Source organism: Rhizoctonia solani, chromosome 16, assembly GCF_016906535.1.
Source record: "Rhizoctonia solani chromosome 16, complete sequence".
Classification (NCBI taxonomy): domain Eukaryota; kingdom Fungi; phylum Basidiomycota; class Agaricomycetes; order Cantharellales; family Ceratobasidiaceae; genus Rhizoctonia; species Rhizoctonia solani.
In genome coordinates this window covers 1794425-1815930 of record NC_057385.1, presented here as the reverse complement: position 1 = coordinate 1815930, position 21506 = coordinate 1794425, and the positions used below count along the sequence as shown (strand labels likewise).

Genomic DNA, 21506 nt, shown 5'->3' with positions numbered 1-21506 from the left:
ATAAGACCCAGCTCGATATGGTGAATATTGCTACTCTTGAACAGGCTCGAGGTTTTTAGTCGATGTGGTAGGGGTTTGAATATGAGCTGGGCTAGAGACTTGCTCCTCATCACTATATTCTTCACGCTGCGCGTTATCTGGGCGGATTGTTTCCCCACCAGTGCTTTCTCGAGCTCTCTTGATAGTAAAGTTCCGGTGTCGATCGGAAACCTTTCGTTTCGGTGGATTTGGGGTGAGCCAGGTAGGGTAACGCCCTCGTTTGCCGTCCAGATCAGCAGGATCCCCATCTTCCTCGCCCTCGTCATCGTCCTCGTCCTCATCCTCATCCTCATCCTCATCAGCTCCTCTGGACGTGGATCTTCGGACCCGCTGAGGTGAATCGGCTGGGGATACGACTTCTGACCGGGTCTCATCCTGGTAGACCTTGGTGCTCCATCTACGCTCCGAAAACCAGCCGTAGTCCACGATATCAAGCAAGTTGACGCGTACATCTCGGATTGCCGACAGACGTGTGCGCCAGGCCATTGAGTCTGTCGCACCTGAACTAGCTTGGCTAGCTCGACTCATAGGGCGACCTTCCGAGTCGGTTGCCTCATGCTTGCCCCGCGCGTATTTCATCGGCATCGCGGCAAGTAGAATAGGATCACTTGGGAGAATCAAGGGTAGCATGTGTCTACTGTCTAAGAGCTCGCCGAGTGGCTCTGGGACCGCAGCGGGAAGCCAATCAGACTTGGATCGGTCGCGGTCAAAGAGAGCATCGATTTGCTGTTGTGCCGCTTCATAGATACGGTCTTCGTCTGATGGCGGAAGTTCTCTCTCATTATCCGAATTGACACTGCCATCCCAATCGCGATCACGGACGGAGAACTAAGAATAATATTAGCGTCTGGGCACAAGATTTTGATGTATGCTCACGTCTTGGCGGACCGCTGCAACCCCTTGTTGTACCCTTTGTCTTTCCCAATCTTTTTGAACTTGTAAAAGATATTGGGCACACTCTTCGTCCATGCGTCCTTCGTTCTTCTCATAACGGTAGTCTCGGACGGCTCGACGCATTTGAAGTGGGTTAAGTGATTTGAACGTTTGAATAGTGGCAACTAAATTTGGGAATTCTTGAATTGAAGACAAGAGCTGTGCTAATAGTCAGTATCTCGATAGGAAACCACTCTATCCAACTCACCTGAAGCCAGCGTAGCAGCTCCTTGACTGCAGAAAAGTGGGACACAACCCCTTTTGGCAATCCAGCGTCAGTAATCGCCCATTCTTCGATTGCGCTGATGTTCATGTTAATCTGCATCGCGCGACTCCTGCACAGGTACTTTTTACGGGTCAAGATACGGTTAAATATTTCGCATGCTGCCCAGCTGAGTACTTGGCTGAAGAGCTGGACGGTAAGTGTAGGGTTAACTCCGTATAGTGTAAGGAGTGTATGCGCCCCACCCAACAGCGCAGTCACATCCGTAGGCTGTGGGCCCATGATTATAGGCGGTGCTACGTCCATATTAGTGCGATTCCCAGTAGCCCCAGAGTCAGCGTTGGCATTTCCGTTGAGACTGGAGACTGCCGAGACGACCTGCTTGCGCGTCAATGTATTCCTCAAGGAGAATGCTTTCATGCCTGGGGAAGGTCCACCGGGCGCAGGGGACTCTGACCGTGAGTCCGGTTTCGGAGAGCCTTGTGGACTGACAGCTCCATCACTGCTGGCTTGGTTAAATAACCCATAGGGGGATGGGGGCTGTTGCCTCTTCTTGGGTGTCAGAGATTTGAAAAAGGACCATTCGCCTTCGAATTGGATGGAATTGAATTCGCTAGCCAGGGGTGCGTGTTCGATGAAGCAAGTATCAAGCTTCTCGTCGATGCTTTGCTCGACTCCCCGGACAACGTACACAAAAATAGCATTGATAAGATCTTCGAGGATCATATCAGCGTCGATAGCGATACATTTCTCATCCGCTACGCGATCACAGCGGACGAAGTGCAAGAGAGTGGTGACGTTGAATAGCCAGAACGCGAGATGAGACATGTCAAATTTACGAGCCTGAAATGCGATAAGTTCCGTTACTCAATATATATGTAGTGCTCTTACTCGAATGGTTTCCTCAATCCTAGTGGCTGCACCACTAACTAGATCGTCCAGCCACTCATCGTTAGCATGGGCTGCTGCAAATCGCACCAAGCCATAGAGAGCGTTAGCCGGCATAGCTCTCTGGTGCAGAGGGTACACCACAGGCTTCGCTTGGTCGATGATAGCATAAATATGCGGGGAAGGTTGATAGGACTGTAAATCAAGATGTCACATCCGGAAATAGGGGGTGACTGGAGCCAGTTTAGCGAAGAATGAGGCTTTTGCGCAAACGCTTACCAAGATAGAATCAATATACTCTCCGGTTGGATCATCTTCATCTTCATCCAAGTCCTCGTAGTTGCTCACGCCATTCGCGTCCTCTCTTCTTCTTGGTAGGCGAGCTCCGCATCCTGCGCAGTTAGGTATATTCTTGGCATCTGACCTTCACCTTGCCGTCGACCCTCCCACCACTGATCGGCCAGTCCCAGTCACGCAGCGCTAGCTCGCTCGTTCTTGCAGACATTGCGCGATCATGAGCTTAGTAGTCATAAGATCTCCCCCGCCTACACGCTGGATTGTAAGTGGGGGTGAGACGGATGGACAATTCAAGGGCAACACAGCAAATGCTAAAAAAAGCCGCAGAGACCCGTGCAGACTCCGTAGTAATGTTTCAAGTTCGCTACTTTACCAGAAAAACGTTGTAATAACCGATTCTTGATAGTATGTCAAACTTCGACGCGATTGCTTGCGGAAACGCGGCATTCCCAGGCTACTCGAAGATATTGCCACGGCACGAATTACTATCATTGACCCAATCAAACCCGGGACTTTTGTCTGGATTATGTTGGAAAGCAAATTATGCTTGGACGAGGTAAGTCTTGACTCATTTTATGCAGAAAAACTCAAACTGGATATTACAGTTATGGCTATATACATCAAGGAGGGCGGATACAATGGGATGAACCTATGGGTCCCCCAGACCACTCATCTCGGGCACATCTCATATGTCGCAGTCCAAACCTATCAGAAGGTTGCATCGCGGGCCAAGTATCGTGCTATACATCTGGTCGGCCAATGGAGATCCCGTACTACCAACTTGTACCGACAAACGAGCTCTTGATGCGCGTCGGCTTCGTAAACACGCCAGGCTCGGAAACTGAGGACATCGAATTGAAGGATCGCCACATTCTCGACGAGAGAGATGAATTGGCGCGTCTTTTACCCGAACTAGAGAAGGCCGGTATACCACGAGTGGGTTCAAAAGCCAGAACGGATCGTAAAAGGAAAATATGTATATAGATATAGATATGTACATTTAAGCGCCGGGCGCATACGGGCCCGAGGCATCGTTCAACTTCCGGACATGGAGGGTTTGGGCTCCGAGGCATCCGCGGGTTCCGGATATGAGTCTATAGGTGGGCCGCCGAAAAGCTTCCGGATATGAACACTAGTAGGAGGCCGGATTTCCGAAGAAGCCTCCCCCGGGATAATCGGGGGCCCTGCATCGTGTGGCATCCGTGGGCAGACCCTTTACTCCCCCATCCTCCCAAAAATTTCGATATAAAGACCTCCATGGTCTCTAGGAACCCGGTAGGATAAACTCCCTCTCTGCGTCCACTACGCCTCTTACACATTTAAAGCCCGCTTCGAAGCGCACATTTGACCAGGCAGAATGGGAGGCTAAGCTCAAGGAAGCACAAGTCTCGAAAGAGTACGTACCCCATTAACTTCTGCCATCTCCCCCTCCTCCACGATGAATAGTTAGTTGGGAATCTCTCCGATTTTAATTGAGGATAGAAACTACGTGCTATACAAGCACCCTGACTTGGCAGCCTCTACTCAAGTTCGCGACTCGTACTGACCCTATTCCCACAGTGACCTGAATCGAATTGTTATGGACTACCTCGTCACTGAGGGCTACAAATCTGCGGCCGACGAATTTTGCAAGGAAGCTAATATGCCGGCTCCGGCTGGTCTCAATCGCATCGACAAACGGATTGTGATCCGAGATGCCAGCGCGGTGAGATTCAAGAGGCGATCCAGCATGTCAACGATTTCAACCCAGAGGTAATTCAAGATTCTATTCATTTCTTTGAGGATTAAAACGTTTCATGCACCACTCTCAGACCTTCGGGTCGGTGATGAGACTCAAAACCAAAACTTCAGTCTTCAATATGAACATTCTTGCCACTTGCCAGATTTCATTCACACGGTACTGACGGGCATTTATTATAGATATTGGATGCCAATCCCTCGTTGTACTTTCACCTCCAACAGCAGCGTCTGATTGAATACATTCGCGCTGGACGGACAACCGAGGCATTACAGTTTGCCCAGTCCGAGCTAGCCCCCCGAGGATTTGAGAACCCTGAGTTCCTTTCCGAGCTGGAACGTACCATGGCACTCCTAGCGTTTGATCAAGTACCCGACCCCCCAGCAGACATTGCTGAACTATTATTACCCGCCCAACGGACCGGACAGCTAGTGAACTAAACGCTGCGATCTTGGCTAGTATGGGACAAGGTATTGAACCCAAGCTTATCGGGTTGATGAGACTCCTTGCATGGGGCGAACATCTTCTCGAAGAACGCGCAACATTCCCAAGAGTCGACTTGGGCACAGGTTCAGCATCCCATCTTCCTTCTAGTGAATCTTAGAGTCCACTTATGTAATTTTAGATTTCCGTAATGTAGCGTGTGTACAATAACTCTTCTTGACTGTTTATGTGTGGGCCGAGTAAAACAAAAATCATCGGGTGCCCTAGCCCGGCGTTCGGTGAGATATTCTACCGCCGGTTCTATTTTTTTTTTCGCTCCTGGGAGCTTCAGAAGTTCGTGAATCAGCTTGGGAGCGTTCGGTTAGATAAACCATCGAGTCAGAGCTCCCAGGCTCTTCCAGTTCTCCTCCACCCACAACCCAAGCACGATGGTGAGTAACACCGTACCCGGAGATTTAGAGGACCAGAAGCTCCCCGGGTCGATGAGAAGGTTCCACAGTCCCAGGGTTTTGACCTCCGTGCGTTGGATAATACCGCATCCGAGAGCTATGAGGGGTCGTACAAGGACGGTGCTGGTTCTAGATTTATTGAACGGCTGAAGACTTGGGGAGTCGAGAGCCGGGGGTGAGTTGCATGTTTCTGATACTAGCGTCTTGAGGAAATTCATGTATATACTAGGATCTATCCCGTTCCGGTGGAACACAGAACCGATCCCCAGTTCAGCAAATCGTTCTTTGTTTGGTACGCCGATCTTTAATTTTGTACACGCAAAATTTATCTCGTACCACAGGTTATCTTGCAACCTGAACATCTTATCGTACGTTCTCCACTTTGATCCCTCTCCACCACGCCCACGCACTTATGAGGTATACAGTTTCTCCGAAGGAACAGTTGGAGTCCTAGTTTATGGATTAACTTTCCGGCAAGCAGCAGGCGTAATCGTGGGGTTCAACCTCCTTTCGGCCCTGCCACCCGCATACTTGTACGTCTTATACATACCATTACGCCGACATTCTAACCAAAAACTCTAAACCACGCTAGCTCGACCTTTGGTCCTAAATTGGGGCTTCGCCAGATGGTGCAAGCACGATACAGTTTCGGGTACGTCAATCCCTCTCCGTTCTCGACCAACACGATGATTCTATCCGAGGCAGTTGGTTCGGCGCGATCATACCCGGGGTGTTTAACCTCCTTGTGATGATGGGGTACAACATCCTCAATGCTATTCTCGCAGGACAGACGCTGAGTGTGGTCTCGGGTGGAAGGATGAGCTGGAACGTAGGGATTGTTATAATCAGGTGAGTCCGCTTCGTGTGCGTATATATGCGTGTGACTGATCTTGGGCCCAACCCAGTTTAATTTCGTTGTTGGCAAGTCGTCCGAGCACGCGACCAGGGTACGAACTAACATGTGGGCCCGCGGCGATAGATTTCGTTTTTCGGATACCGGATCTTGAACTGGTACGAACGTGTCGCATGGTTCCCCGTGTTGGTCATGTACCTCGTCGTGCTCGGTATCGGGGGGAAGGATTTGACGAGCGGTGATGGATCGCAACCTCTGGCTCCAGCGAGGAGTGTGTTGTCGTTTGGTGCGACCGTCGCGGCGTTTATCATCTCGTATGCGGCGTTGATGAGCGATTATACGAATTATATGCGCGTGGATGTGGCGAGGTGAGTGGGTTTATTTCGAGAATAGGGTGTATGAACTCATGCCGGAACAGTTGGAAGGTATTTCTGTTTAGTTATCTAGGGTTGCTGCTCCCTACGGTAAGTGCGTAGGCTGTCCGAATTACGTGACCTGACAGTCCGTTAGGCCTCTGTACAACTCATCGGAGCCGCTTTTGCTGCGTCTCTCCCGGCGAATGCTTCATGGATGGCAGGGTACGAAGCAGGAGGAGCAGGCGGCCTGGTCGATGCCATCCTCTCCCCCTCCAAGGGCTTTGGTAAATTCCTGACGGTCCTTCTCGCGCTGAGCGTGATTGCCAACATGGCAAGTCCCTGGGGTTGTACCCCGCAAACTCGGCCGCGCAACTGACTGACGATCCCTCCCCCCGGCGGTTCTATCCAGGGACCGACGCTGTACAGTTTTAGCATCAGCTCCAAGTCGTTTTGCCGTTTTCAGCCCGTGTGCCGCGATATGCGTTTTCTATCGCCGGGACGGGGATCCTGATTCCGTTGGCGATTGTAGGGAGTACGCGGTTCGAGGAGACGCTTGTTGATTTGTGAGTTCCCCTTGCGTTTGTTTGGGTCGATTGCAAGTTGGGGATGTATGCGTTGTTGATGATGGTTTCCTGTAGTCTGGGACTGGTCGGGTATTGGAGCGCGACGTTTATTGCTGTCGTCGCTGCTGAGCATGTGGTGTTTAGGCAGAGAGACTGGACGGCGTATGATATTTCGCAGTGGAACACGGCGGGGGAGCTTCCTCCTGGGATGGCGGCGATTGGAGCGTGCGTGTGTTCGTTTGGGGTGATCGTGCCTTGTATGGACCAAGTGTGGTTCACTGGCCCGATCGCGCGCACGACGGGGGACATTGGGTTCGAGGTGGGTCGGGTGAATAGCGCGGTGGAGTGGATAGAATGCTCATTGTTATTATTATGTAGGTCGGACTCGTTCTCAGTGGGCTATTGTACATTCCATTGAGAACATTGGAGAAAAGGGTATTTAGGAGGTAATGATGACACAAAAATTGGGCGGAAGTTGGTGTAATAAGCTTGTCTTGTGAAATTCATGCGCGAAACCCTTGCGAGGTCCCTTTGGAAGTGCTTTTTTTCCAGGCTTGGATGTCTTGTGCTTTGGGCTTGGAACAAGTCAAGTTGCATATAACGGAATTACAGGGTGAAAAAAAAAGGACTGAAACCATGTGTTGGAGTGATGGGAGTGTTTCATGAGGATGCACGTTCTAGCCTTGTGCGAGAGACGAGGGATGTGCTTCTGCGGTGGGAAGAGATTGATGTATCCCAAAGGGGCATGTAGAGAGGGAAAAAGCGGAGTATATGTGGGTTGATCAGAGACGTGTAAGAGGCGCGTCTGGAAGGATGTTAGCGAATGGCGTGGGGGTGATGTAATGGATGTGGGCAATGGGTGGTGTGGAGGAGAGGGACGAGCTTTTAGGGGAAATAAGAAAGAGTGTGTGTAATGAAAAACTAGGGTAGCTGGAGGGGCCTCGTGGTGGGAATGAGGACGAGAGGGGGGTGAAATAGGGCGGTTGCTTGGTCGGTGGACCTTTGTTGACACCGAGCGCTAATTGGATTCGACGGCGACGAGGCGTGGTTTTTGGGATTTGGCTGCGTACTCTGCTGTGCCCTGTGCCACTTTGACTGCGTACGACGACGACGGAATGGCCGCGGTGGAAGTCGACCGCGATGCACAGACTCCGCGACGACGAGGCGGACGCCGTGCCATCAAGCTCCTTGTCCTCGCCAACCCAGACCGCAGCAGCAGCAGCGACGAGGACACTCCTGCCGAGAACTACTTCAACGGTTACACCACTGCTCCCTCCAGACCCGCCACCATACGCGCCTCGTCTCCGCGGAGAACCGCCCCATCCCCGCGGGCCGTCACCTCCCCGTCCCCGACATCCTACGTCGGCGCATCCGGCTCCAGCGCCCGCTCCAGCGACTCTCCCGGCCCCGAGTCCACACCCCCACCTCCCACCCCCAGCCAGAACCTCCCTCCGCTCGACCTCGTCTTCAACAAGCCCTCCTCCAAGCCACACGTGACCCCAAACCTCCCCGTCGGCGAGGACAGCGACAATGCCGAGGCCGAGTCCTCCCAGCGCCGCTCTGCAGCCCAGGCGAGTCTCATTTCCCGCGTTGTTCTGTACTCTGCTCATCGTCCCACAGTCTCCGAGTGTCCGCCGCCCGCTCTCGCCCAACCGTCCGCGCATAGAACGCATCATCGTCGCTGTCACGCACGACGCCGAAAACTATGTCGTTGTCGATCTCACCGGCCACACCGATGCACAGGCCATCCGCGAGCGTATACTGTCCAAGGTGTGTCCAATCAATTTTTTTCTTCGCTTTTTTGCGATTTTCGCTTGCTCATGTCATACTATCCGCAGCTCCATATCCCAGACGATTTGCACTCGAGCATTGCCATCTATCGAACCGAGCTAGGGGGGTTTGCTATTGGCCCAGCACTCGATGACAACCAATTACTCATAGACTGCCAGCACTTTGGTGACGACCGCGGCACCCTCAAGTTTCTCGCCCAACGCGCCGATGCCCCCTCAGAGTCTCCCGATGCCGATATCCCTGTCCCCCTGCCACCCCCGACTATTGCCCCCGTGCCACCCCTCTTGCCCTCACTATCTTCATTTTCTCCGGGCACTATGCGTATGCCCTCGTCCCATCGCGCCGGAGCGTATCTCCGGCCAGCGATCGCCTGGCCTCGGCTGGCTACGAGGCATCCGTCTCTGCCGTCTCGGACCATGGCGAGCAGGACATGGCCCGTTCCCCTGTCCAGGCCCTTCACCGCCACCCAGCCTCGAGGCGCGGTCGACAGAGCACATCCTGGCGCGTTAGAAGGCGTGGCTCTGGCTCGGGCACATCCGATATGAGCCCCGTAGCTTCCCAGCCAGCTCCCCCCGGCTCTTCTCCCGAACTTACATCATCACTCTCCGCTACGCGTGCACAAGAACGCCGCGGCAGCGTCACCCCCACGCCCACCGCCACGCGGTCCCCACCTGGATTCGACGAAACTAATCCTAATATGAATCCATCTACTGCTCCCATGTCTGGTGCCGGCACCATTCAACCCCATGTCTCTGTTCCAGCTCATCCCACCCATGCCCGACGACCCTCTGAACCCGATAGTGCCTATGAGCGAGAGATGGCCTTGGCTGCCGAGGAGCGCCGCCGCGAAGAAGAGACCGAGCGTTGGATGGCCAAGCAGAGGGCCGATCTTGCCTCCAAGCGCCAGCAGTGGGCTCGCGATCACCCTGGGCTTGCCAATACCAATCCCATGTACCAAAACGGCGCGTCTTATCAAAATGGATCGGCCACGAGCGGTTATACGAGCGGAGGTAGTAACAGTGGGTATATCCCCCGCGGTGCGCCCTCTGCTGCTGCTTTTCCTCCTAATCGTACTAGCAGCCCGATGAGGACACCCAGTGGACACGGTCGTCGTCCTACCGATGCCCGCCCGCCAACCGAGCAGCAGTATCGTGCATATCAGCAGCAGCAGCAGCAACAACAGCAGCAGCAGCCTCAGGCACCCGTACGCCAACAAGATCCACACTATAGTCGACAGCCCCAACGAGCTAGGCAGCCCTCGCCCGGAGGCCAGCCGTTTGTTCAGCAGGCTCCTCCACCTCCCCCTCAACCAGCTGCACATCCAACTCCACACGCCCAGACATATCCTTATCCACAACAGCATGCATACCCCCAGCAACCCCAACAATACCAACAGCAATCTTACTCTCAGTCTCAGCAACCGCAGTACATCACTCGTAACGTCCCTGCGGGCCCACCACGCGGTGCCATGCCCCCACGCACCCCCGGCTCCGAATACGTCACTCAAGCGAGCCAGCAATGGTCCTATGATTCTCCCGATGTTGTCCATCGCATGAACACCGGCGGAACCATCGGCCCTATGAGTGGTGTAGGAATCGCTCACCAGCGTGCCCAGTCGCCCCAGCTACGAGGAGGTGCCCGAAGTATGGGCAACCTTCGCGAGAGCTACGGTGCCCCACCTGCACCCCCTCCGCCCCCGCCCGCGGCCCAATGGGCCAGTGGGCGCGGTCCCAGCCCCGGACCTGTCATTACCAGTCCACCAGGGCAGCAAGTGCTCAGCCCGGCAGTCTACGACGTCCGTCAGTCGCAGCCCGAGCAGCCCCCGCACCGACAGGCATCGCACGATGGGTATCGTCATTCGAATACGTCACCTTTACAGCAGTCCCAGACGATCCAGCCCCAGCTTCCTCCGCCGTCGATGCAGCAGTATCATCAGCAGGGCGCAGGACGCGTCGCTGCCCCCGTCGATCAGCAGCGCCAGCCCAACTATGGCCAGTACGTCGAGCCCCAGCGCACGGGCGGGTACATGGAGCCACAGCGCACGGGCGGAGGGTACAGCGACCAGCGCGCGAGTGCCGGGTACGATCAGCGAAATGGCGGATTCGATCAGCGCGCGAGCGGAGGATTCGAGCCGCCTTTGCAGCGGACGGGCGGGTTTATCGAGCCCCAGCGGACCGGTGGGTTTATCGAGCCTCAACGCACGGGCGGGCCGTTTCTCGAGCAGCAAAAGACGGGTGGGGGGTATGTGCAACAGCCGCCGACGCAGCCGCAGCAGCCGCAGGGGTACGATCGGTATGAGAGAGAGCGGTTGGAAATGCAGGCGAGGGAGCGGAAGGAGTACGAGGCGCGGAGGGATTATGAGAGGAAGGAGTACGAGCAGCAGATTCAGCAGCAGCAACAGCAGCAGCAACGGCCTGACCCTGTGCCGATCCAGCGACCGGGCCCGCCATCGAGGCAGCAGACGGGCACGAGTCCGAGCCATACGTCGGCCATGCCCCGCACGATTACCGAGCCTGTGTCGGTTCCGAGAGCGACGGGCGAGGCTATCCCGCGCAATGCGAACGAGTTCAGCACGTCCCCTCGTCCCGCTGGTCCGCTTTCGAATTGGAATCCGCAGAATATGGTCGGCCTCAATAGACCCAACGAGCCTGGTTCTTATTACAATCCCAACGTCAACGGAAACCCGAACCCTGCTTCGTTGGCCGACGAACGTTTAGCGGCGAGTCGCTTGCTCAGCCCCCCCAGCAGCAGCGTCCACAGTCGGCATACGATGCACTTCCCCCTTCGTTGCGCCCTGGTCCGCGCCCGACGATGCAGCGCCCCTTGACGGAATACGATCGACCTTCTCCTTCGGATTTGTATCGCCCTCCACCGTTACCGCAGACACCTCAACATACTGCATCCTCCTGTCAGCACTGGCCGATATTCCCACTTTAATCCCCCGCAAGATGCGTTCCAGCAGCGCCCGGTCTTGGACGAGCGCGTCGACGACGCGTACGGTGGAATCGAAGAGCCCTCGGTGCCGCTTTCACTCAATACAAACGCGCTCAGCGCGCCTCCTCCGTACCGTACCGAGCCCGAATCGTCATCTCCTTCATCTGTAGCGGGCGAGCCCTCGCCGATTCCGCCCCAAACCCCGCCTACGGACCATTCCGAACTAGAGGACAGCGGCACGGCCTCACCGAGCGCTTCGGACGCGTCGACGGTCGGATACCCCCATGCGCGCGATACCGACAGCGATCGCGACTCGACGACGGCGGTTTCCGAATCGGACACTGCCGATGTGGATGGTGATGGTGACATTGACGCTGACGCTGGAACGCTCAAAGCGGGCGATTACCGCGTGATTGCTGCTGCCATCGAACGTATGGTCATCGGCAAGGAGGGGGCTATTACTCCCCCGCTGCCCCCGGCGGTCCTGTTCGCTCGGTTTCTCAGCCGATTATGCCCGTCGCGAGTGTGGCTCAGCCGTCGTACGTTCCTCCTCCCGCAAAGATTATTTCACGCGATTTTGCTCCGGCCGTGCAAGAGGAGGAAGAGTATGATGAGAGCGATGAGGATAGTGGAACTCTGTGGCAGGTTCCGAAACAGAACTCGGCTCCGCCCGCGACTGGGGCGGCGCTGCAACCGCAGCTGCAACTGGGGCCGCGGCTGCAGCCGGTACTGGTGCTCCGCTTGTTAGGAGGACGGCGACGCGCCCCAAGGGACTTCGGTTGCGTATCGACGGCTCTCGGCCCTCGTCTCATCCCGATTCAACCCCAACTTCGACCCAAGAGAGTAGCACGAGTGGCACGTTCATTGCATCCACCCTCCCCTCGAAGTCCGCAAAAAGGCCCCGACGGTTAGTGGAAATGCTAGTGGGAGCGGAAGTGGGGGCGACGTCCCAGCCCGTCCCACGCTCCCAAGCCATCAAAACTCGTCCGCCCGAGGTTCGTCAAGCTGGGATATCCGTCCTCAAGCCGAGGAAGTGTACGAAAAGCTCGACCAGTTCTTCCCGAATCACGATTTGGACAAGCCTGTCATCGATGCTCCCTCGGGTGGCACATCGCCTATCACGACCGAGGCTCCACCCATGGCTGGCCCGGTTGCACCTCTCATTGGCGGCCCGGGCGTAAGAAGGCACAAGAAATCGATCCGTGTTGTCGCGGCCGAACGCAAAAAGATGCTCGAGCGCATCAACGCAGCCAAGATCCAACAGCCGCCGATCGATGACTCCGCGACGTATATGCCCGATTCGGACTCTGCGACACTCCAGCCGGGCACGATGGTTCCAGTCTCGAACATTTTGCGCAAGCGGAGTACGAAAATGTGGGGTGGGCGAGTTGAGGAGGTCACACCGGGCTCGGCTGCACTCGGGGCGGGTGCGTCTCCCAACGTGCCCGAGACTATTCCGGAGGGTGGTCCGGGTAGACAGCGACGTGAGTGTTGTCATCTTTCTAGTCGAGTTTCTTTTCGGAAGGGTGCGAGGGTATTGACTATCGCTTTTCTGATAGCAACATTCAAGTGGGTCAAGGGTCAGCTTATCGGACGGGCAGCTTTGGCCGGGTATACCACGCGATGAATTTGACGACCGGAGAAATGATCGCGGTCAAGCAGGTTGAGCTTCCCAAGACAGACAGTGATCGCGCGGACTCGAGGCAAGTAACCGTCGTCGACGCGCTCAAATCGGAGAGCGATACCCTCAGGGATCTGGATCATCCGCATATTGTGCAGTATCTTGGCTTCGAGGAAACAGCGGACGTGTTCAGCGTGTGAGTCGTGTTCTTGGTTTGTGCTACTTGGGTGGAAACTGATGGATCCTGGTTAGGTTCTTGGAGTATGTTCCTGGTGGATCGGTCGGGAGCGTGTTGCGTAAATTTGGCAAGTTCGAGGACGAAGTCGTGCGTTCGTTTAGTCGACAGATTATTGATGGACTCGCGTATCTCCATAAATCGGGTATCCTCCACCGAGTAAGTCTTGACGCGAGACAGGAGACACGTATTCTGATTTATTCGTCTCAGGATCTGAAAGGTGACAACATTCTCGTTGATCGGTCAGGCATATGCAAAATCTCCGACTTTGGCATTTCCAAGCGCAGCGGTACGTTTATGCTCAATGTGCTGAGAAATAAAACACAAGCTCATCACTATTCCCCTTGTAGAGCACGTGTACAACAACCACGAAGGAACCGCGATGCAAGGTTCAGTGTTTTGGATGGCTCCGGAAATGCTTCACAGCAACAAACAAGGGTACAACGCCAAAATAGATATTTGGAGCGTTGGGTGTGTGGTTCTCGAGATGCAAGCTGGTCGGCGACCCTGGACAGAGGACGATATGTTTGCAGTCATGTACAAGGTGCGTGTGTTCCAGGCTTTTTTACATGCGGAAATTAATTTTGCGAATTGCAGGTCGGTGGCTTGCGGCAGGCTCCTCCCGTCCCAGACGACGTGATTTTGAGCCCTCTTGCGGACGACTTTAGACGAAAGTGCTTCGCCGTGTGAGTTTACTAGCTTCGGCTTTTCTGGCATCTAACTGACAACGCCTCCAGTGATCCAGCTGAACGACCAACGGCTGCCGAGCTGCTCACTCACCCTTGGCTCGAAATTCCACCCGGATGGGTCTTTAAAGGATTCAAGGAACGATAAATTCACGCATTCGAGAAATGACCTATTATGAAAACCAGTCTTTCGTCCTTACTAGTCTTACCTAGCTTAGCTTTCGTGTCATCTGTCTTGTATCGGTTTGTTTTCTGCATCACTTGTCTCGGAAACCCTATGTTCTCCCACTTTTACTACCTTTGCACTTCTTTTTTCACCCTTTGCCTACCATCTCACATATCTCACGACATCTCAAAATCACACATATTTTACCTAGCTGTACAAATCTCCGCGCGTATTATCATTTCAATAGCAGTTGTTTGGACACTTCAGGGAGCGCTATGATGTCATAGGCTGTTATAATTAGTGGTTACTATATTCAGGGGAAGGGGTACGGCATATAGACGTTTCTCTCCACTACGACTATACCCTTGCATACCGATATGAGTATCGAACAAGCGCACGGCGAACAAGAAGTACAGGCTGCTCGAGTTATTCTCAAGCACTGGCGGGCACGCCAGAAAAGATCAACGAGCCCAAAAGAGGCTGACGGGAGGTGGCAAGACGCTCTTATCCAAGCTCAGGCCCGGGTAAGCTCCCCCATAATACCCCGCTATAGCTTTGTTTAACTAGGTAAACAGACTAACCTACGATCTGCGGAAAGAGGTTAGTAACGATCAGTGTATTACCTAGTTGATCGGACCCACTGGAATGCACCATCGGACAGGTGAGAACGATCCGAAAAGTCGATTACGACGGGCCGTCTTCCTTGCTGGTCGATTGCAAGATGGAGAAGCTTTGCCTTCCGACCACGAGGGTCTGCCAGACAAGAACAGCAAGATGCTCGAGACTCAACATTGGTTGGAGCTGATCGACGGGTGAGCCCCGAGGGAATCAGCTCGCTTGATGCCCCTAACTTGCGTTGACAGGAAACATCGATACGGATCGAATCGTGAGTTGATTCAATGTGTTTGGCTCTTGTAGAGACTAAACGTCAGCCTGGCTGCTGGTAGTGAAAGTAAGTAAAGTGGTATCTAACATAGCACATGCTCATTTGCCTACTAGTTTTACCATAGGAAATGGCAGGAAGAAGATACTACCGAGAACTTCTTCAAGTGGTTAGATCATGGAGGAGGGAAGGATCTATCATTACCTGAATGCTCGCGCGAGCAACTGGAAAACGAACGCATAGTGTGAGTCAATGTACTTGTCCCGCTAGAAAGTTTTACCTATCTCGCATATAGATACCTGTCTAGAGAGCAGCGAGCGAACTATCTGGTACGCATTGACGATCAGGTGCGTGTCACTCAAAGCTGTGTGCCATTGTATTGACTATGACGTAGGGGTTGCTCCGCTGGGCCCGCAACAATGAACTGGTTGACACAAGAAGTAATAGATGGAAAGATGCGGGTAAGCGTTTTAATCAAGCTATGGGTTCAATCCTGAATGATGTGTAGGCGATGGCAGGGGAATAGTACCTCTAACTGCTGAAGAAATGCGTGGTGCAGAAATTTCAGAGGCGCCAGCCAAACATGGCCGAATCGGATTTCGTTCTAATTCGTCCGACTCGTTACTCAATTCCGGCGAGGCTCATTATGTAGACACAGTTTCCAAGCCTGGGGATAACAAGTTCCAAAAGACGATACGGAGTCATTTCACGTCCAAGGGCATCATGGAACGGTTGTTGCGCAAGACGGTCAAGAAGAATACTTGGATCTATGTTTGTGGTAAGGCACTATTCTACATGACTTGAGGCTAGGCCTAATTAGAACAGATATGAAGCGAAATCTATTCATTGGAATTAAAGAAACGGGCGCATTTCAGCACAGTTCATTTACTGCCGGCGGCCTGATATCTTCTGCCGGATTAATCAAAGTCAAAATGGGACGTATTCACAAGTTAAGTCCACTCAGTGGCCATTACCGGACGTCTGTGGATGTGAGCTTCCCAGTACCTTTGATTGAACACCGGCTAATATCTATTGTTCAAGCACTATCGCTTGTTCCTGGATGAACTTGGGAGACAAGGGGCAGATTTAAAAAAGGTACAGGTGACCAAAGCGGAACTGACCTTATGGGGGTAAGTAATGTGTGTTATTTTGTTATTGATTTTTCTCATGAGAACTCTCCGGTAGATTGGAACATTATAAGAGATTCCAAAAGTCCAAACAAGCGAAGCAAAAGGAACTCGCGGGTACTCTCAAAAGAGTAGCTTCGTTCAAATCCAAGGGCGAGAGCCCTACGGAACACGAGGATCACGGTCGCCCGACCTCCGACTTACAGACCTATGAAAAGAAGAAGGCTCAGGAAATACAGAAAGATGAGAGATGGTTAGAAGGCGCCCGATGGCGCAAAGATATCCTGGTCGGACGCATAGATCATATGGGTGAAGAGGACAAGGAACAATCGGTTCAAGGTGTCAGGCGAGAACTCGGTAATGAGAAGCCGACAATCACATGCGAACAAGAGGGTGGAATGCCGAAGTGACCAGTAGTGGTGGTGTATTCTTGGGAGTAATCTTGGGTTTTGCGTGGATACATAACTTATAAATGTCTGACAATTCTTGTAATTGCGATATCATAATACCTATTACACTTCCGGCTTGGCCTAATGTCTCCGTTAGGGTGCGCGAACCCATTTGCTCTCAATTTCCATGATCCCGACTGGGCAAGCTTTCTGTTGAGACGACCCCACAGTCAGTGTGAATCGAACCGTTTATGAAGCGCAAAATCACCTTTTCGTCGTAATCGGTCCACTCGCGTTCATCAAGAGGGACTTCGGGGAAAATAGTACCAGATTCTGCTCCTTTGCAAGTCCAGACCCCCTATGGGTATATAGCATCAATTATGTGCATGGGTTTATGTGATCAAACTTGTATGTCCTTACTCGGGGATCAAAACTAAACCAAAGTAAGAAACTACATAGCAATTCCTATCGAAGGAATCGGGTACTCACTTGATGAATTCGAGCCCTCTGCAATCTACGGTGACCAAAGGCGCGAATTGGCCACTGGACTCGGCGGTATAGGGTTGCACTGGATTCGCCACCTCAAACTTGGCCGAGCTTTCCCGCTTGCATAGACCTTCCATCAATAACTCGTTTATTTACATCTACTCGGATATTGGGAAGTGATGTGAGGCACATACCGCAGCGCCAGACAAAGTTCGCCGTGCTGCCCTTGCCTCCAGACACAGCCATTTCCTCTGTACGGGTCATGGACACATACTTGGGGTGCACTTCATTGCAACTAGTGCATTTGACCTAGGAAGGGTCGATAAGTTGGAAGATTTTACTCAGGCCCGTTTATGTACTTGCCTCGAAGAACCAGTTGAAGTTCTCATCTGCCGGTTTCAGATCCGTGACATTCTCGAGTTCCGCTTTAAATTGGAGTAGAAGACGCTATATAAAAGCATTGAGTGCCCTTCAAAGGTTCCAAGAGTATACCTACTTACAACCATGATTGGGATAATTATTTACAAGTGGTCGAGGGAGGAAGTTGATTTCAAATGATGATATCACTGATGTAGGTTCGGGTATTGAGACGGATACGGCGTACGGAACTTCTTTTCCCCATTCATTCTACCTAACAAACACCTCTTTCCACAAACGTCGATAGTTCCGTAGCTTCTTTCTTGCCATACGCTCTGAGCACAATAACCGGCCCGCTGCTCCTAAAATGCCGCCCATTCATAAGCAGGAAGCGGCCACAGTTTGACGGCTTATTGCTCTGTGTAACATGGCCCTCTCGCCCAAAGTCTATACTTGGCTCTGTGGGTGCTTCGCAGGTGTGCAGTATGCTGTGTTTTATTTTTAATAACATTCACTAATGTTGACTTCGCGGGGTTATAGCACTCGGAAGTATCCTTTTCGGGTGAGTAGTTTGTGGGGATTTACCTCTAGAATCTGCTCTCGTTCCTGCTTCTCATCCTACTCCAGATACGACTTGGGTATCATCGCCAGCGTGTTGCCGTCAGAAACATTTCTCGACGTCGTTGGACACCCTTCGGACAATGAAATCGTAGGCACCACAAGGCGTTTCACTCGTATTCCAGAGGCCTGACTGCATATTCAACTAGGGTCTCATCACCAGTCTCTTCCTCCTGGGAGCTTTCTTTGGGTCAGCACCTTCTGGTGTAATTGCCGATTCGATAGGACGGCGCAAAGCAATCGTCGGTAAGTACCAACTGTCTAAATATTGTCGCCCAAGTCTAATTCTCTGAATCAAGTTGGTTGCATCATATTCATCATTGGTGGTTGTGTGAGTGCACTCGAATCATAAACTTTGATTGAGCACTCATGCACGTTCTAGCTACAAACCGCCGCAGTGAACCTAGGCATGATGATGGCTGGTCGATTCTTGGGTAAGTTAGCGTTAAGCATGTACGCAAACCCAGCCTAACCGATCAAATTCAGCTGGATGGGGTGTGGGACAACTTGGTGAGATTCTCAAAGAATACAAATCCCTGAATTCCTTAAACTAATTGTGTCGCAGCTCACTTGGCTCCTCTGTTCCAATCCGAAATTGCTCATAGCTCTATTCGTGGGCGTTTGGTATGTTCAAATTACAAACCTTGTCAATGCCAGACTAAATGCCTCCCCCAGACCACGCTTCAACAATTTTTCCTCGGAATCGGCGCATTCATTGCCTCGTTTATTGGATATGGGTGCTATAACCGCCTACAGGGAACTCAGGCCCAATGGGTACGTATTTTGGACTATTGGCCATCATTAGATCTCCTAGCTAAATCTGTAGGGCAGAGGCTACCTTTGGGTTTGCAGCTCTTCCCTGCTGTACCTTTGGCATTGCTCATCCATGCTTTCCCGGAGAGCCCTCGTTGGTTGGCTATGAAAGGCCGCCACGATGATGCATTGAAGACCCTCGCACGACTTCACGCCAATGGAAATACCTCTGACATTTTCGTGCAAACAGGTGTGCATGCCCCAGGTCCTGTTTTACATGCTCGACTGACTAATCAACCTTAGAACTGGCGGATATCGAGGCTAGCATCGAGAAGGAAAGGGAAGAGAGCAGGAATGCGTATGTCGATCAAAGCTATAGACCCTCTGCTCAAACTAATATTATTTTAACAACAGTTGGAGCCTGCTGTTCTTCGAACCTAGTAACCGCCGACGCCTTCTCTTGGGTGTTATCCTTCAGTTCAGTGTCCAGATGACTGGTGTTTCAGCTATCCAGTATTACGCACCTGCTGTAAGTGGTTACCGATATTCCCGCTGGTCGCTTCGCTGACCCACCATTCAGATCTTCGAAGAGGTGAAATGATTTCAGCAATGACAAAAACACACACATACTGAGCGAGTTTGCAGGTTGGATTTGATGCAGGACAAACCTTACTGTTCCAGAGCATTAACTCTATCATCGCATTATTTGGGGAGGCAGCCTGTGTTCTACTGGTAATTTCGTCATGTTTGACCAGCAACCCCGCTCTGAAGCTCTTCGCAGGTTGACAGACTCGGTCGTCGGTGGCCCCTAATTATCGCCAAGTAGGTTCTCGGCATCATATCAATGTACTTGTTTGACAAATCTCGTCTCCATCGCAGCGCGTTCTCTTCTTCGACGTTTGTGATCGGAACGGCTATCATCGCGTATGTATGATTCTAATTGGTTTGTTTGGATATATGCTCATCACTTTCCGATGCATCGCACAGCATTTACCCGGCTGACCCAAATAATCCGAGCGGAAATAAGAGCGCACATTATGCCTTTGTTGTCATGACCTGGCTTTTCAACTTTGCGTTTTCTTCGGCCATCGGTCCTATTAGCGTAAGTACCTCCTTAACAACACCCCCGAAACAGTCTGTTTATGCATGGCTATTATCAGTGGGCATATCCTGTCGAGATTTTCGGCTCCGGTATGTCAAGTTTCCACCGAGCCATAAGCATACTGACTCAGCAGACTGTTTGTAGCCACACGCGCTCGTGGGACAGCAATCACATCTATGGCTGCATGGATTGCAAACTTTATGATTGCACAAGTTACGCCCCATGCATTCAGTAACATCGGCTGGAAATACTATTTGGTGTTTGCTATCTGCGGCTACACCAACGCCCTCACTTTCTGGGCTCTCTTCCCCGAAACCAAGGTGAGTAATGCCGATAAATGCACTGCCAGCATATATGTTAAACACGTGATCCAGGGTCGGAAACTCGAAGAAATGGACGACTTTTTCCAGCATTCTAGCTGGTTCGTTCCGACTGCCAAGTTCACCCCAATTTCGGCGACTCAACGGGAAAACGAAATGCGGGCTGGTGAGTTGATCCGTGCCCTTGTTTTCACGGGAGACAGGGCTCACCGAGTTTGGTTAGGCAATACATTTGGGGGCGAAGATGTTGTTGACTCGGATTCCAAGGAACGTATTGACAGGACCGGAGGTGTAAAAGGGGATGTGACTCGTTATCTCTCTACCCCCGAATGGGGCTGTATCTATTAGTTTCTATACCATGAATTGAGTATGACGGTTGATTACGGTACGAGGCCGGAGCGGTCTGTGCGGCACTGGGCAAGTCATGCAGTACCAGTCAGCGTCACCGGTGGCTGTGTGTATGCGGGGGGTGTTGCCCCCCTATATCTAGCCTCCCGAGGACCCCCCTTGGTCCAACACCTCGAGCTACTACTGACAACCACCCAGCTAGTTTCGTTCCCTTTTCTTAATTTTAATTTAAACCAAACCCACTTTTGTTCTTCGTTCTACCCCCCCACTAGTTACCATGCCTTTCAGCCCTAATAATACCCACTCTGGATCCATCATGGAGTCCAAGGACCGCCGTGCTATGCACTCGGATCGTCAACACGCACTCCACGCCAACGATCGTCGGAAGTCCAAGTCTGTACGAGCGCCCAAGTCGCACGGTGGCTCGAGACCCGGGAGCCACATTGCGCAAACGGACGATTCAGACGACTATGTAGACTACACTACATGCGTCCACGATATACTCAACTCTTACGATTGGGAGCCTGAAACCGGAGCGAATGTCAATAATAACCACCGTTCACCCAGGAATACTCAAATCTCATTGGCTGAGATAATACAAATCAAGCCCGGCCGCAAGAAGAAAGGTCAGTGTTCTCTCATATTATCACCCCCCCCCCCACATATATGCCCAAAGCTAATACGATTTACACGACAGTTCCAGAGGGTGACTTTGAGATGGTGCCTCGGCCGGGCAAAGTGCTCGTGCTAGACGAGGAGAACGACGAGTGGGAGAATATCTCGATGGGTGTGCTTCGTGACGAGAGTAACGTGGCGCAGCTCGGATTCCCACCCCTCTCGTATGCCGCGGCTCTCTCGCGTCGCTGAGTGATCTACGCGTTGTAGCTACACGTTTCTTTTTTGTTAT

At 52.5% G+C, this 21506-nt stretch overlaps 5 protein-coding genes across 5 annotated transcripts; 3 read left to right on the top strand and 2 right to left on the bottom strand.

Moving 5' to 3' along the window:
* Positions 1–30: 30 nt before the first annotated feature.
* RhiXN_01815 (Dilute domain-containing protein C25B8,08) lies at positions 31–2588 on the bottom strand (the record flags this gene model as incomplete). The annotated part of the gene is made up of 6 exons (XM_043321634.1): positions 31–867; positions 916–1131; positions 1181–2038; positions 2087–2278; positions 2363–2475; positions 2534–2588. 6 exons carry the CDS (start codon positions 2586–2588, stop codon positions 31–33), a joined length of 2271 nt encoding a protein of 756 aa, XP_043187457.1.
* Positions 2589–2787: 199 nt separating this feature from the next.
* RhiXN_01814 (STE/STE11 kinase) lies at positions 2788–14198 on the top strand (the record flags this gene model as incomplete). Its single annotated transcript, XM_043321633.1, has 34 exons — positions 2788–2936; positions 2986–3316; positions 3649–3776; positions 3941–4085; positions 4301–4549; positions 4603–4687; positions 4744–4759; positions 5022–5186; positions 5241–5303; positions 5353–5379; positions 5437–5544; positions 5604–5741; positions 5797–5860; positions 5917–5928; positions 5991–6232; positions 6283–6328; positions 6375–6504; positions 6684–6783; positions 6859–7102; positions 7162–7229; positions 7826–8394; positions 8450–8553; positions 8622–8739; positions 8796–11371; positions 11534–12047; positions 12154–12503; positions 12554–12992; positions 13068–13077; positions 13110–13325; positions 13382–13523; positions 13575–13653; positions 13715–13908; positions 13962–14050; positions 14102–14198. 34 exons carry the CDS (start codon positions 2788–2790, stop codon positions 14196–14198), a joined length of 8007 nt encoding a protein of 2668 aa, XP_043187456.1.
* Positions 14199–14593: 395 nt separating this feature from the next.
* On the top strand, positions 14594–16636 carry RhiXN_01813 (uncharacterized protein; the record flags this gene model as incomplete). The annotated part of the gene is made up of 12 exons (XM_043321632.1): positions 14594–14740; positions 14792–14816; positions 14878–15028; positions 15080–15102; positions 15149–15168; positions 15216–15343; positions 15395–15446; positions 15494–15560; positions 15608–15877; positions 15925–16088; positions 16141–16229; positions 16285–16636. 12 exons carry the CDS (start codon positions 14594–14596, stop codon positions 16634–16636), a joined length of 1488 nt encoding a protein of 495 aa, XP_043187455.1.
* A 132-nt stretch (positions 16637–16768) lies between these two features.
* RhiXN_01812 (uncharacterized protein) lies at positions 16769–17607 on the bottom strand (the record flags this gene model as incomplete). The annotated part of the gene is made up of 7 exons (XM_043321631.1): positions 16769–16825; positions 16884–16973; positions 17036–17048; positions 17105–17220; positions 17258–17385; positions 17461–17548; positions 17602–17607. The coding sequence occupies 7 exons, from the start codon at positions 17605–17607 to the stop codon at positions 16769–16771; spliced, it is 498 nt and encodes a 165-aa protein (XP_043187454.1).
* A 278-nt stretch (positions 17608–17885) lies between these two features.
* Positions 17886–21466, top strand: RhiXN_01811 (Sugar (and other) transporter; the record flags this gene model as incomplete). Its single annotated transcript, XM_043321630.1, has 24 exons — positions 17886–17934; positions 17999–18020; positions 18086–18167; positions 18226–18322; positions 18376–18407; positions 18459–18510; positions 18563–18586; positions 18642–18700; positions 18752–18850; positions 18908–19079; positions 19133–19187; positions 19244–19358; positions 19410–19421; positions 19475–19561; positions 19611–19651; positions 19709–19753; positions 19817–19931; positions 19990–20020; positions 20076–20251; positions 20306–20417; positions 20475–20542; positions 20600–20636; positions 20872–21225; positions 21297–21466. 24 exons carry the CDS (start codon positions 17886–17888, stop codon positions 21464–21466), a joined length of 2106 nt encoding a protein of 701 aa, XP_043187453.1.
* Between the last annotated feature and the right edge of the window lie 40 nt (positions 21467–21506).